The following is a 15,599-nucleotide window of genomic DNA, read 5'->3' as shown; positions in this document are numbered from 1 at the left end:
CTTAAAAGGAAAGTAGCAAAACAGGCTGAGGAGGGGAGGAGGGAGAGAAAGAGGAAGAAAGTTTCACAATTGAAGGGAAGGGGAAAATGAACAAGAAAGCTTGAATCCTAAAACTGAAAAATACCCCAACTATAAATGGTAGCTAGTTTGCCACCCAAGCTACTTCTGACTAAAACATATTCCAAACCCTCTGGAAGAACACCTCAGAAGGCCTACTGGGAAAAGGGAAGCAACTAAATGCCACACCTTTAATGACAGTATAATTAGCCTCAATCTGTTATTAAATAGGCCAGCTGCTTTGATCAACTTTTGCAGTCTTCTCTTCCTAGCCCAGCCCAAACAATGAACATGATTCATATTTAACCTGCTAATTTTATATGTTAATTGCATTGGAGTTTCCCCGAGAAGAGAATTATTGATGTCTCAATCCCCTTTGCGTGCTAATAGCTCTGAAGTTAAGATGCCCATAGTATTTACATACTACACTCAGTCTTTCCAAGGAGGGCATGCATATTTCAAGCATCTGCAGACATCCTAAAATATTTTTTGATAGTTTAAATTCACATTTCCTCTATTTCAAGCATATTTTAAAACAGGTTTTAAAACAAGTTTTAAAATACACGAATGTAACTAGTACTAGAGGGAATGGATTAAAGCTAGAGATGGATCAGTTCAGATTGGACATTAAGAAGAAGTTCTTCACCATGAGGGTGGTGAGACACTGGAACAAGTTGCCCAGAGAGGTGGTGGAAGCCCCGTCCCTGGAAGTTTTTTAAGGCCAGGCTGGATGCGGCTCTGAGCAGCCTGACCTAGTGGGGGATGTCCCTGTCCGTGGTAAGAGGGTTGGATCTAGACGATCTTTAAAGTCCCTTCCAACCTTGACAATTCTATGATTCTATGATTCTAACTGTCTGTCTTAAATCCAAGCCAAAGCCTTACATTTGTGAACTTTTATTATCATAGACTTTTAATATTTATTTTCCAGTGAGGTAGAGTACCATATAAAACTATTGATACTGTCTCTGTCCTTCTCTGGTTAAAGTAGTATAGTACCACTGGCTGTAGGGTCAGCTTGCTGGCACCACTTCTAGCCTTTCCAATGTCTGTTTACCAGAAGAAAATTAGATTGGCTTTTAAGAGAAACGTACACTACACCTACCTGTGACAAACCTAACTAGGATCCTCCCAGTAGACTGATTATTCATCATGCATTTAATATTCTGTATTCAATGCTCTAAAGACATGGAGGAGTAACATCTCAAAGGTTAAAACATATACCTTGCCAGTATTTCTTCATATCCAGACCATAAGGAATGGACATCCACCTACATCATTGATCAGGTTGTTAGAATTCATGAACTACAACTTGTTGAAAGAAATCTCAAATCACTCAGCTGTTATGTGTAACAGCTTAGTAGTTTTTAATCATTTCCTAGCACCAATGCATGGTAACATGGAAAAGTATTTTAAAACAAACAACCAAAAAAACCCTGCTCCTCCATAAAGCACAGCAACAGTTTCAAGACACCGCCTTTTCACAAGACAGCATAAATTACCATTTAATCCAGCATCACATCTCAGGTCCTCTTGAATATCACTTAAGTGACTACTTTGGTCACAGCTTCAGCTAGAAAACAGACAAGCAGTCCTACCATGATAAGTTATAGGAGTCATGCAAATTTATGTAGTCACAGGTTCACTTCTGCTTCATGTATTGCTTTAGTGTTCTTTACTGTGCTTATGAGTATTTGATTTCTGAAATTTTTTTTTTTTTTTTGTTGAATAAGTCTTTTGTCTCCAAAAGGTGCCAATATTCAATGCACGGGCAAACTGTCACCTACTCTGTCTGTGTAGGAAGTGTGATTCTTGCTTTCTGAAAGAATTTAACAATTCAAAAGTTTCATGTGAGCCAGAAGTGAGCTAAGAGTTTGTCAGAAGGACCTTCACCAGAGAAAGAATAAGGAAAACTCATTTTAAACCAAATAACAATTAAACTTCAGAGCAGTACATTCAATAAAAAATATGAAAGATCATTTGTCTCTGATTTCTAAGCACTACAGATGGTATGGTATGAAATGGCATGAGTTATACTATTCATAAGAAAGAATGTGGCCTGTTGTGTGTGAAAGAAGTCTTCACGAATGTGTATTCCCAAGAAATACAGTCCTGGAATGGCCAATGTCTGGACAAGAACAACATTCACCCCTTATACACTTCCCCTCAGAAGGCTGTGAACTACCCAGACAACACCCTTGCAGCTCTGCAAGGGCCCCTCGCACCTCTGCTTCAGGACAGGATTAACTCAACAGCTCCATCAAACACAAAGAAACCCCTCCATGTCATGGACCAGAGCCTGTAACTTTTAATACTTTAAGCCAAACTCGGTGAACTGCTGGTGTCACATGAAAAACACAGGACTTCCCAGCCCTCCCTTTGCCTCCTGATGCTGAGACAGCCACTACTGGGGTTACTTCTGTTACAGCCCATTCTGTGGCTAAACTCCAGCAGCTCTTCGTTCACACAGGCTGATTCTGGCCTGCCCAAGATTCTATTCCCCATAAAAAGTTCATGGGCATTATTACACAATGTGAAACTCAAGTCTTGTAAAAGTCAGTGGGGTTGTATATGTGCACAAATCTGCTGACATATGTATGCATTTTTACAAATGACTGTGATTAGACAATGCCTCATCAGAGTGAAGGACACTAAGCTTGTTTTCCGTACAGGCCTGCTCAAACAACAGGTAATTACCTGGCAAATGCAGGGAGAATATTGATGAGAATCACAAAAGTATTTGGAAAGATGAGTAGGGTTCCAAGACAAAAGGAAGAGCATATACAGACCATTTCCTTAAACAAACATTACTTTTGTATTTTTCAGGGTTTCTAAAGGAGAAAGGCACACACGTATTCCCCTTTGTCCTCCCCCTTCAAGCCTACAGATCATCAAGGATGTGTTTGGAGGCACACAATACCTCAGGGAAACCTAAGAGAGAGAGTTGGCAGACACTGGGGGTTAAGAGGAAAGGCTGAAGCAGCTGGGTCTCTTTAGCTTGGAGGAGACTGAGAGGTGACCTCATTAACGTTTATAAATATATAAAGGATGAGTGTCAGGAGGATGGAGCCAGGCTCTTTTCAGTGATGTCTAATGACAGGACAAGAGGCAATGGGTACAAGCTGGAGCACAGGAGGTTCCACAAAAACATTAGGAAAAACTGTTTCACTGTGAGGGTGACAGAGCCCTGGAACAGGCTGCCCAGGGAGGTTGTGGAGTCTCCTTCTCTAGAGAATCCCAGGCGTTCCCATGCAATCTACTGTAGGTGACCCTGCTCTGGCAGGGGGGCTGGACCAGATGATCTTTCAAGGTCCCTTCCAATGCCTGATATTCTGTGATTCTGTGAAGACGTACTTGTGAACCTCATGCTATGTCCAGCTGTAGGCCAGACCACATGAGCAAGTTTTGATCCAGTATTTTTGAAACAGAATACTTACTATCTCAGCTGGCATGGTTCTTCAATCAAGGACAGTACATCTTGGGAAATTTCTGTACACATTTTAGGTTTTGTGCTTTCTATGCTCTTTTTATATGCATTACTTTATTGTCTCTTTTCCTTTTTCAGGTAGGTTTACCTATCCTTTTGCTCTGCACTCCAATCTAACAAACAACATCAGGAAAAGTATCATGACTCCCATATGCTGGCATGAGGTGAAACTAGGTAAAATATTGGAGATCATTCCAGGTTGATGATTTTATAAAACAAAAAGCATAATATGGTGTTAGCTGGGAATACAGTAAAGAAAAGTCTGTATCTCTCACTAAGCAGGAGTATCAGACTTGCTAAGCTGTAATGCTTTTCACTGAGAATTTGCTTTTTTGGCTTTCCCAGATTGCACTCTACTTTATAAAGCAGACTTGTGTCTATGGTGACTCTCAGGCACTGTTTACAAAGACTTACTTCACTCTGTTTGCCAACACAAGACAGCAGATTATTAGCACCCACATTCAAGAGAATTTGCTGCACCAGGGCACCAGGCCAGTTTCAGTAAGGACTGAGCCCCAGGGCTGACTACAATTAATTCAGTGGTTAGGCGGAAGTCTCCAAACATAGTGTGTTTTCACAGAGTTCATGCAAAGGTCTCGGAAGAGGCAAGAAATCTTGTTAGCATCCCATCCAAGCCAAAGTTTAAATAATGTTTTCAAACTCACTATCTGTGAATCCCTACAGAAGCAAGCTAATTCAGAGCAAACCAGTCTTTGCATGTTGTGGTATTCATCACAAGAGATTTTGGAATGCGTGTGTGATGCTATATGCACACCTTTCAAATAATTTTTATTTTTATCCTAAGATTACATAACAAAGAATTGTCTGCAAGTTATTTGCAAACAGCAGTTCAGGAAAAAAAAAAGTGACAGATGTGGAACCATTGGCCATGCTAACTTCCGTGCAAATCACAGCACAGAGACCATGCTTACAGGTAGAAAGTGTTGAGAAAAGCTGGACTCTTGCTCCTCTTTATCCAAAAAATAATGTGGTCATAGCACTTCCCAAGACAGGAAGAAGTACAGATCGAAATTTGTCACAGCCTTAGGAGAAAAGGATCCCCCAGGTGCTTGCCAAATATCCTAACCATGAGTTAGACGCCTCCTTGTCTCATTTGCACTCTGGTGCAATTATCATGCAACAGTGCTGTTTATCATAAAAACGACTCCACTCCTTAAATACTCCCAAATGAGCATTTTAACATGCTCTCCTATACGTGCAGGCATCACACAGCACTCTACTGCTGTTTCTTTTAGCTGTGCAGGTTTCTGCCAGTGAATCTATCTGTCAGTGGAGACAGACTAGGAACTGCAGCAGAACACATAAGGCAGTCAAAGCAGAGGTAAGTTGCTTTTACATGTGTGTTTGTGGTCTCTTCGTCTTGCCTATCTCCACAAGGATGTGTAGTCTTGCTTTTGTGCAATTGCTCGTCAGAGTAGACAGCCTGAATCCTTTCTGATCTGCAAGCCTGATGTTATCCTTCAAAAAGCTATGTTTGCGAAAGTTGAGGAAAATCTTTTAACTATGCAAATGGGAAAAAGGAGTAACTGACTGTTTCATTTTGTTCTGCTTGTTTGCTCTTTTTGTCTTAAGGTGTCACTGTGGATGCATGAAAATCGCAGTATGGAAAGTGTGTGTGTAAATTGGACACTTCGCTCTCATAGTTCCAAATGCATTTAAGCTTTCTTTGTAAGTTAATTAGGAGATTCTGACATCTGCTAACCATGCTACCTGTCCTGCTGTCTTTCCATATCAGTGTATGCACAAAAAATATTATGACTCTCTCAAGAGTACACTGACGAATTTCTAGAAGGTTTATTCTCATTAAATGTCAAAAGTCTACAGAAAAGGCATTTTGAACATATCTTTCAGGTCTCTCTCTCTCTACTTTATTAAATATTTCAGTTAATTCCAGTTTGTCACAGTAAATTCCACTTTTTAGTGTTGTTTTATTACAAGACGAGATTGCTGTTTAAGGCTCCCACAGTCAAAACTTGGTACTGAAACTAGTGAGACAGTGCATGCCAAGCCTTGGAGTTAATTTTCACACTCTGACTTACAAAGCTTTCATTTGGAAGTACCTTAAAACATGACAGCTGAACCAGGTGACAATACAGGGTATAGAAAAAGTATACCCTAAAAAGGGCAATAATTTAGCTACCCCATTGACTCATCTTTAATACAAAACTGAACTATGACTTTAGCTTAACTCTTCAGTTTAAACTGACTTTAGCTGAACTTTTCAGCTAAAGAGTTCAGCTAAACATGTTCCTTTATTTCTGCATGTGGACAATATCCACGTGCAGAAATTAAGGGGCATGTTCTACTTCTGTTTGAACAGAAAGCCAGAACACACAGTTGGGAGGATTCCTGTTCTATCGTCAGAAGAATAGAAGTATTGTCCTGCAAAGTGGATGGACTAGAATGAGTTTGGATGCCAATGTTAAAATCATAGAATCTTAGAATCATAGAATCATAGAATCACAGAATGTTATGGGTTGGAAGGGACCTCTAGAGATCATCTGGTCCAACCTCCTTGCCAGAGCAGGATCCCCTAGGGCAGCCACACAGGAATGCATCCAGGCGGGGTTTGAAAGTCTCCAGAGAAGGAGACTCCACAACCTCTCTGGGCAGCCTGTGCCAGGGCTCCGTCAGCCTCGCAGTAAAGAAGTTTCCCCTCATGCTGAGATGGAACTTTCTATGTTCTAACTTAAACCCACTATTTCTTGTTCTGGGTGTATCCCAGTTTCATTCAGATGTTCTAGTGACTCAACGGATAGGACAGATTTTTTTTTAAAAAAAAGAAAACAAGATAATTAAGAACTCCTTCCCTCTGGAACCTATATGAAAGGAGACTGCAGTGAGGTGGGTGTTGGTCTCTTCTCCCAAGTTGCTTACTATAGGAGGAGAGAAAATGGGATCAAGTTGGAGAGGTTTAAATTAGATATTAGGAAAAAATTCTTTACTGAAAGAGTGGCATTGGAACAGGCTGCCCAGTGAAGTGGTGGAGTCACCATCCCTGGAGGTGTTCAAAAAACATGTAGATGTGGCACTTCAGGATATAGTTTAGCAGTCACGGTAGTATTGGGTTGACAGTTTGACATGATGATCTTCAAGGTCTTTTCTAACCTTAATGATTCTATGATTCTAGGTCCAGAGAAAACAAATATTTAGGCTATCTTTTCTGGGCTCTCCATATCCTAAAATTCTTCCCCATGGTATGTTAGATAGTATACTGTTTTAACGATCTGTCTGTTTCGTCTCTGCTGATTGCAAAGGTGGCTATAGCCAAAATACAGGGCACTAACTAAACAGACTGCACTCTACAATTTATGTTCAGAAAAGCTTCCCTGTGGCCATCAGTCAATCCCTAAAAGCCATGAAAATGCAGTCCTTCCTCCAGGCAGACAAGACACAGATTTACACCAGGGAGGACCATGTGGGAGAGAGAAAGGAAGGAACTCATGGCACAAACTAGCACAAACAAGCACATTCCCTCAGGTGGGTTCCACATTGTCCTGGAGTATTTGACTCATTCCTGGCTCCTGTTAAACGCGAACTGTAGACAGTTCATCCTCACACAGGTACTTATTCTGGCAGCCCCCTAGGGAACAGATCTTGGGCAACCTTCTGGAGACTCCCCACCTGGCTATTCCTCTGCAATTCCACTCCATTCTCTTCCTAACACAACACCCCCCTACATGTGCTCTTTCACACAGCCCCAAAATGTGGTGCCTCCTCGTGCTGCTCTTCTCCCAAGGAATCACCTTTTCAGCCGCGCCTTCCACTAAGAACTAAGAAAAAAGCCGGTACAGGAAGACTCGTAACCCTGAATGCTTTATGAATGTTGTAAGTTGGGTCACTTTCTCTCCTTTTCTTTCTAAATTGCCTCTACAAGCACCACTTACACCAACAGTCTCTGTCAGGAGGCTAAAAGTAGGGCCCCTTCAAAGGGGTCCCTCTGGCACTGTGATAGGGAGTGCCGACCTAGAAAAAATATGGATGCTCCTATTCAAACAGCCTGAGCTGTCAGAGAGAAGTATTCCTGCAGCGGAGGCAAAGGCTGGTTTCTAGTCCCAGGGGAAGTCCTCCTCTTCTGTAACAATCTGTTTGCTCAGTATAGTGGTAAGGGAGAATGAAACCCTTATTCAAACTGCAGATTCCCTCAACATAAAGTAATCCAAGACCCCTTGCTTCAAATCACCAAAGATTTCCACACAATACTGTAATAGGCGGTTGAGTCTATAGTAGGAGATCCACCCTACCTGGCTTGCCTAATCACACTTCAGCAAGAAAATATTCATTATGGCCCAAAATCCACAGCTTTCGGCACTTTTGTACAGATATTGCTGCATGTTGAATCTCTAGAAAGATATGATTTATATCAGCCTTGCAAAACATGACAAACTATCTCTTCCAAAATAGGTCGCTCAACACAGTTCTGCTTTTTTCCATAATATGGGGTCAAACACCAGACAGCTACCATGTAAGCAGGTCTGAAGAAGACTTTGATGTATCTTTTTGTAAGACCTGTAAAATTCACTGTCAGCCATGAGCCAGGGGCTGGGGCCAGGGGCCTTGCACTACTGTCACAGAACAGCCCACACCGCTCAGCTGGATTACCCTCCAAAGCAGCACAGCTTTATCCAAACTGTGTAATAGCATCAACCCTGAAGCCCAGAAGAACTAAGATGCATCCAGAAAAAGTGGTGGATAACACTGGTATGCTCAGGAAAAAAGCTACTCCCAGGACAGTCCTAACACATAACAATACGAGCAACCAAAGCTGCAGGGCCCCAGAACAGTCTCATTTACTGTACAGGTGAACTCCATGATCCTGCCATTCTTATAAGCCTGTGTAGTGCTTGGGTACCACTGCTACAGCAATTACTACCTAGTCGAAACCTAAGCAATATGGGGTACATTGGGAAAACTCCAGGTATAACTAGGTGCCTCCATCTGAGCTGTATTACAGCTCCTGATATTTCAGTTTGAGAGACACAGCATTAAAGACCATACACCAACACAGCTCAACTGCTCTCACTGCTGTTTGCATGCTCCCACCTCCATGGCTATGTTACAGAACATATTTGATTATCCTCAAAAGAGAGAGGTACGAATTGTGCTGTCCTACAGGAATCTCTTTTGGGTCCTTCCTACAAGTACAACACACAGCATTAGAGAAAAAGCCGGAAATAGGTTATCATATTCATCTTCCTGACCATTCTTGGTTAGATTCACATTCCTGGGCAGAAGTAGCCTCCAGACACCTTCTCTACCCATTTCTATACTGTAAATGCATGTTAACAAATTCTCCTTTGGCTTTGCACAGAGTGAAATTATCAGATATCATGGATACCCCAGTGAGGAATATGAAGTCACCACAGAGGATGGATATATTCTTGCTGTTTTCAGAATTCCTGCTGGAAGGAACTATCAAAATACAGGTGTGATATAGTTACCTGACATAAGAAGAGTCTGAGACCTAACTCTTACATGGCTTCCCCACCTTTCACCTTTGCACACACAATTCCATGTTCCACAGCTTTTCATGTCAGCAGGAGCACCTAGTCAGGAATGTGGCTTGAATTCTGTATATAAGTTAAAAAACTCCTGCAAATCCAGACTTTGCACCCCAGTTTTAACTAGACATTTCTTACTACTACAGCATAAGAAAATCATCTTCTTTTTCAGGGAAAAAGCCTGCGGTCTTACTACATCACGGTACTTTAGCAGATTCTATTCATTGGATTACTAATCTACCCAACAACAGCCTAGGCTTCATCCTTGCAGATGCTGGCTATGATGTCTGGATGGGAAACACCCGAGGGAACACCTGGTCTTTAAAACACAAGACCCTTAAACCGTGCCAGAAAGAGTTCTGGCAGTTCAGGTACTCCATGGAGAAAGAATTATTGAAGAAGCCAACTTTCAGGAGACTAGTTAATATTCATTAAGATTGGACAGTTAATATTGGGATGCAGAACCTTTCCCCTTCTGGTTATATAAATAAATCCCCTTCTGGATTATATGAAAACCCTACTGATTTTCATATAATCTGTCTTCACGTGGGACATGAAACATCTAAGGAGATTAGACAAACTCTTTTCCCCAGATGCAGGTACTTCTGAGCCTGTCAGGAGGTCACATGAAGGGCTTGGCTATGTGACCTGGACAGACCTTTCTGGAATCAGCACATGCAGAAGCAAAGCAGGACATATATAGGTCATGTCTGTCCATCCACAGTGCTGGTTTCCCACATGGGGAGGTGTCTGTAACCTTGGAATGTCCCACCAGATACCATGTCCCAAGCACAGACAGGAGAGGATGCTCTTCTGCTCAGTCTGATCTACCACAGCTTACGTTAACCAAGAGGGAAATATTTTTTGTAATTCATGCTGGTGAGACCATTGTTTAAATTTACTTTGCCAAGAGCCTCAGCTAATGGGCAAAACTGACACCTTCTTTGCAGAGAGCACAAGGCATCGGGTAGCCTGTCAGCACAGCTGTGTGCCTCTACCCCCCTCCCCAGCTCAAGCGAGAATGCAAAGTGTGCAGGCTTATCTCTCAATGGGTCCTGCTTGGTGCAATGAGCAACACTGACATTCAGTAACTCACACTGTGATAGCCAAATTATCTACTATTTTTTCTGTTTCTCCCCTATAGCTTCAGTGAGATTGGTAAATATGATATTCCAGCAGAGCTGTACTTCATCATGAATAAAACTGGACAGAAGGATGTGTACTACGTTGGTCACTCAGAGGCTTCAACTGCAGGTAATGTTTTCCTGGGTACAAAACAGTTAGTGTTTGTGTTTATGATTTACGTATAAAGATCCAAGAGTAGATATTGGGGTTTATGCAGTGGTGTGCTGTTGCCCTTTTACAAAAATAAACACAGAATCAGAAGAGAAAATAGAAGGAGGTTGCGTGTGGCCACATTCTTGGTGAATTATTTTCCTTTCGTCTTATATATGCATTCTAAGAGTCTTTTTGCAGAAGAAATGATCTTTAGATACCCATGTTTTAGGCAACTGGTTAAAGTTCTTACAATGTCCGTCAGTGGAGAAATGTAAACATGTTCAGAAAACAGGTTGGGATGCTTCTCATCTTTTTCTTTGCCTTTACCTTTCCCCTTCATTCCACATACCCTTTCTTTATATGTGCATTCACGCTCACCTGAGTTTGCACTTAGTTACCAGTAAAAATTCTGCTTTTAATCTTCAGATAATTTTTGTAATACTGCATGCCAGCGTAAACATATATAGCCTTTTAGAGACTGAAAGCTGTAAAAAAATCTTTATTTTATTAGATGTCAGGGAACTTGAGAGGAAATTTGAATTAAGAGGATCTGATTAATGCATCTTCTCTCCAGAAAATGGCCTTAACACAAAATTGTCACTTCTGAGAAAATCAATATCTGGACATGCTCCAATAAACTTCCATCCTTAGAATTAACTCTGTCTCCCAAATAAAAGTTTTAACAACCAATCACTTTCCTTAGGCCTGCAGCATAAAAGTAGAAAACAGACAATGAGCTGCTAATCTACTCTCACCTCTTTGGTGTCTACTGCTTCTTTATCTATCTTGTCTGTGGAGATCTCTTCACTAACTTGACTTGTGTCTTCTGTGTTTGCAGGTTTAATAGCATTTTCTACTTATCCTGAGTTGGCTCAAAGGGTTAAAGTGTTCTTTGCTTTGGGACCAGTAGCCACCATCACACATGCTACCAGTCCTCTGGTAGCATTTGCAAGCCTTCCCCAACCACTGATCAGGGTATGTCATTCCTCTTTCTAAAACACATAATTGTCTGCTCTGTCTCTACTGGACTTACTGAACTCAAACTGATTTTAAGGGGCTAATGAGTTAAGAATGAATTCAGTATATCAGACCGCTGACAGTGCTAGTAGATTTCAGACTTTCCACAGAGCTGCAAGGCTTGATATGTTATCTCTGTTAAGACTTCTTTAAGATGACAGGCATACTTTCCTCACTATTTGTGTAAAATATTTTTGAAGGAAGCTCATAAATATCCAAATAAAAGAATTCTAACATCATCTAGTAAATCTGTCCTTAAGCACTAGTAGAACACTACAAATAAGGTACTTCATGTGTTAATTTTATTAGACATGCAGTTCATTTATGCTTATGAAATATTTACTTGTAAAATGATGAAGAAAACTCAAAGAGAAATACCTATTTCACACCAGAATTTGCCAATTTAATAGAATTTGCTGGGAACAGTGGGAATTCTGCATGATATACTTCATGTCAAACTGCAGGAGCACATCCTCTTTCTGTCCAAGCTGTACCCATTATGTGACTGGAGTATTCAGCTCTATACCTTTCTTGTTTGTCTGCTACCTCTTTACTTAGTAGCAATACTCACAGTACAGTTTGTGCACCTGCCTGGAAGAAATACTAAGGCAAAAAGGAACTTCCTATATTCTGCAGTCATGAGTGCGGCCAACTGCCCTTACTCACTGAGGTCAGTGCACTAAAACCAGATGGGTCATGACCTCCAGGACTCATGCCTAACAGTAAGAAGCAGGAAGAACTTGTGGTGTGCTTTTGAGAAGAACGTACTTTAAAGGATGCTGGGATGGCAAGCAGTTTCAGCAATCTTAGTTAAGATGCATGGCTGTTAGAGAAAAGGGAGTGACAGTCATTCCTGCAGCAAGCGAAAAAACCCACAAAAATACCCAAGTTTTGCGCTTTTCCTCCCTTCAGTTACTACTTGGCTGTAAAGGAGTTCTTGAACAGAATAAACTGCTGAAAAAGCCTCTAATATGGTTCTGCAGACATCTGGGAAAAGTTTGTGGCAGTGGCATCTCCTACATAACTGGGGACAGAATACAAAGTCTGAATATGGTAAGCATGTCTAACACCTTAATACAAGTAAAATTAAAGTAATTTTGAATGAAAATATTTTTACTCCTTATGTCTACATACAGTTGCAGGGACATAGAGAAATGTGTTGAGGTTTTCATGTAATGACAACTATGACCTCAGCTAACGACAAGATTTGCCACTTAACACACTCAAATTACACAAAGAAGAAAGGCTGAATTCAGAGTGGTCCCATCTTGCAATGATGTCCCTCACCATCCCTTCTTCTGAGGCTAAGGCAAAGAAAAGTTGGACAGATACCAAAACCTTTTAAAATGGAGAAAGACTTTTTCTTTTGCACAATTCATATTTTCCTTCCCAACTAGGATGACATCCAGATCACATTAATGTAACAAAATGGGGGTTTTTTTGCTCACCTCACACGAAAACATTTCTAGCCAAAATTCAAAACTGTTTCTTTACACTGCTCTCAATGGCAAGATCTCATTACCTTACTCTGGCTGTACTCAAACTGTAGAAACTGGGAAAAACAAAGGCCATACACATTCCCCAAATGACATTTTCTCTATGACTAAACACTAATACAGGAAAGACTATCCCAAAGGGATAAAATTCTTCATACTTATTCTTGCTTGTGAACTTACATGATTTATGAGTCTCTCCTTGTATACTGGCTGGGGTTTTAACACAACAGCAGTACGTTTGTCGGGTCCTTTGTTCTCTCACAACACTGGATCACTGCCTTTATAACTTCTGCTTTCTCTCCAGAGTCGAATAGACATATACGTAGCACATTACCCTGCTGGAACATCGGTAAAGAACGTTATTCATTGGCATCAGGTATAAGTGTGTACTGACCTATAAATGGACCCTTACTACAGCTTTTTATGCAACCAACAGCCTACAGGGAAGTCCAGATGGGAAAGTGCCCATCACATCTCCTCACGTGCTGCCATGTGTGCCTGCCACAGAGAGAGCGCAGTTTCCCGTGGCTCACCAGACCCATGACCCGAATTGCCTCTTCGGTATCAGGCACTGAGATTTCCCCAGGGCACATCAGGCCTCAATGCATGTTGGGCTCTAACGGCTTCCACTCTTCATCTTTTATGACAACGTTTGCCTTGAAAGCTACGGCAGTGAGCACAAGCATGTTGCAGGCACTTGACAGGCAGTAGGAGGATAGTGGAAACTTGAGCAGCCAGAGGATGAGCCAGACAGAAAAGTGATCCAGGTTAAGGCTTTTCTCCCAGGGGTTTAATTGCAGCCTGGATCACCTCCCAAAGCCAGTTAAGCACATAAGCGCTTCCGCTGGCACAATGGCAAAGTGGAGAACCACCTCTTCTGCTGGCATCTTACACCAGTCTTACACCACCCTCAGATCTAAGCTTGCTCTGCCTATGCTCCAAATCGGAGCACGGCAAGAAAGCGTCAGCTCAAAAACATATCATTGTATGTGCACAGCACTGTGGAGACTTCTGCCAACATTTAAATATATGCATACTCCTGCATGCACGCTCAATCCCAGGATTCACACTACCAGCATGTGGAGCCAGAAAATACAGACAAGCTAGCAGTTTTCTAACATATCCTCGGTTATTACAAATTTGGATAAAAAATAATGCACACATTTTCATTATGAGATTTATATTTTATTATTTATTTTTCCTTTTAGAGAAAGCCCATTCAAGAAGACAACAGTTTAGTGTTAGGTTAATCACACCCTGCTCCAAATAGCCAAACTCTGTAAGAGAACAGAGCCTCTGGAAATGTCACTACTACTGTGAGGAGACAAGACAAAACCCAAATGAAAAAATCAAGGCGTGTGAGGAGGCATCATACGTTACACTAGTCTAGTAACAGCCCTGACACACTTCCTTGTCACAAACAGAGACCCCAACTGTAGCCAACCAAAATTTTAATAACAAAACATACCAAGGGTGGCAGCTGAGGATTAGGAGAGAAAGGTAGCAAGAATGAAGCCACTCACCCTGGAATTCACGCTCAGTACCCCTGGAAGCCTGCAACAGAGGAAGGGGTGGGAGTAACCTACAGTCCACTGCCTGAGTCTTGGCTTCAAGCACAGGCAAAAAACCAACTCCTGCACTCTGCTCTGCCTCTTAACACTTTCATTTTATCTGTCCTTGCTACATCATTAATAGCTTTTACGTGCAGATCGATTTCAAGCTTACGACTATGGCTCTAAGGAAAACATGAAGAGATACAACCAGGTAAGGCAATACGGTTTTCCTGAGAACTCAGCCTCTGGTCCTGACAAAACTTAAGCGGACAGCAAAGTGGACACTACTGCTATGGTGAACTAACATATCCTGTATTGAAAAAACGAAATGGATAAAACTTGCTCACTAGGAGCTTTGGATACTGCCTAGTCAACACTCAGAAATGCTGCCCTCCTTCTGCAACATTTAATAACTCTTCTGACAATTTTTTGAGATTTGATGAGATCAGTTGACTTATAGTGAGCTTATCTGTGTCAGGGCAGTTTATTTAATGCATGGCACATTATTTTTCAAGTGGAGAAAGACCCCAAATATTTCTCAGACATCTTTCATCTATATATATGATCTGTAAATACTGAAGTCTAGATTTTGGAATGGGCAATGTTCTATTCCCAATGCTTTGGATGGTTAAGAAACTGACCAAAAACACAGTCACAAGAAAAAGAATAACAGAACTACCCTTAGATAATAGGAAACAATCTAAAAGCATCTTGTATATGATCCTTTATCACACTGTAGACAAAGAAACATCCTGCATTAAGTCATTTGGCTCAGGTCTCAGAAGATACCCATTCTACTCCTCGTGTTTCCTTAATTACAGGCAAGGCAAGTACACTCACAAGCTATTACTCCATCAGTAGCAATATTGTGACCTAGAGTGTCGAGTGAATTCTGGAACAATACAACTAAAAGTTTTTCATTCCTTGGCCTATGAGAGCATGAAAAGGAGTTTGCATAAATGGGACATACGTGAACAACCACCTTGCAGTTCTTGCCTGATAAAGACAGACACTTTCCATATCCCCACCTCCGAAGGGCACAAGCAGGTTGCAGACTGCATGACAACTCACAGCCATGCACTAAGGAAAGACATAGGAACAGGATAGATCATTCCTTTTCACGGTAGACAAGAATGAGGTTAGAGAAATAAGCACTAAGAGGGTGGCCTCCATCCTTACTGTTTTACTGTAG

At 41.3% G+C, this 15,599-nt stretch overlaps 1 protein-coding gene across 1 annotated transcript in view; it reads left to right on the top strand.

Moving 5' to 3' along the window:
• Nucleotides 1-7,267: 7,267 nt before the first annotated feature.
• LOC104278895 (lysosomal acid lipase/cholesteryl ester hydrolase-like) overlaps nucleotides 7,268-15,599 on the top strand; it is an 8,681-nt gene continuing 349 nt past the window's right edge. The window contains 8 exon segments of the mRNA XM_009876010.1: nucleotides 7,268-7,390; nucleotides 8,874-8,988; nucleotides 9,236-9,434; nucleotides 10,208-10,317; nucleotides 11,180-11,316; nucleotides 12,271-12,411; nucleotides 13,159-13,230; nucleotides 14,550-14,618. Of these exon segments, the coding sequence (XP_009874312.1) occupies nucleotides 7,268-7,390; nucleotides 8,874-8,988; nucleotides 9,236-9,434; nucleotides 10,208-10,317; nucleotides 11,180-11,316; nucleotides 12,271-12,411; nucleotides 13,159-13,230; nucleotides 14,550-14,618 (966 nt within the window).

The sequence above is a fragment of the Apaloderma vittatum genome, unplaced genomic scaffold, assembly GCF_000703405.1.
Source record: "Apaloderma vittatum isolate BGI_N311 unplaced genomic scaffold, ASM70340v1 scaffold13099, whole genome shotgun sequence".
In the NCBI taxonomy this organism is placed as follows: domain Eukaryota; kingdom Metazoa; phylum Chordata; class Aves; order Trogoniformes; family Trogonidae; genus Apaloderma; species Apaloderma vittatum.
The sequence above is the reverse complement of the archived record's forward strand: the minus strand, read 5'-3'. Positions and strand labels throughout refer to the sequence as shown.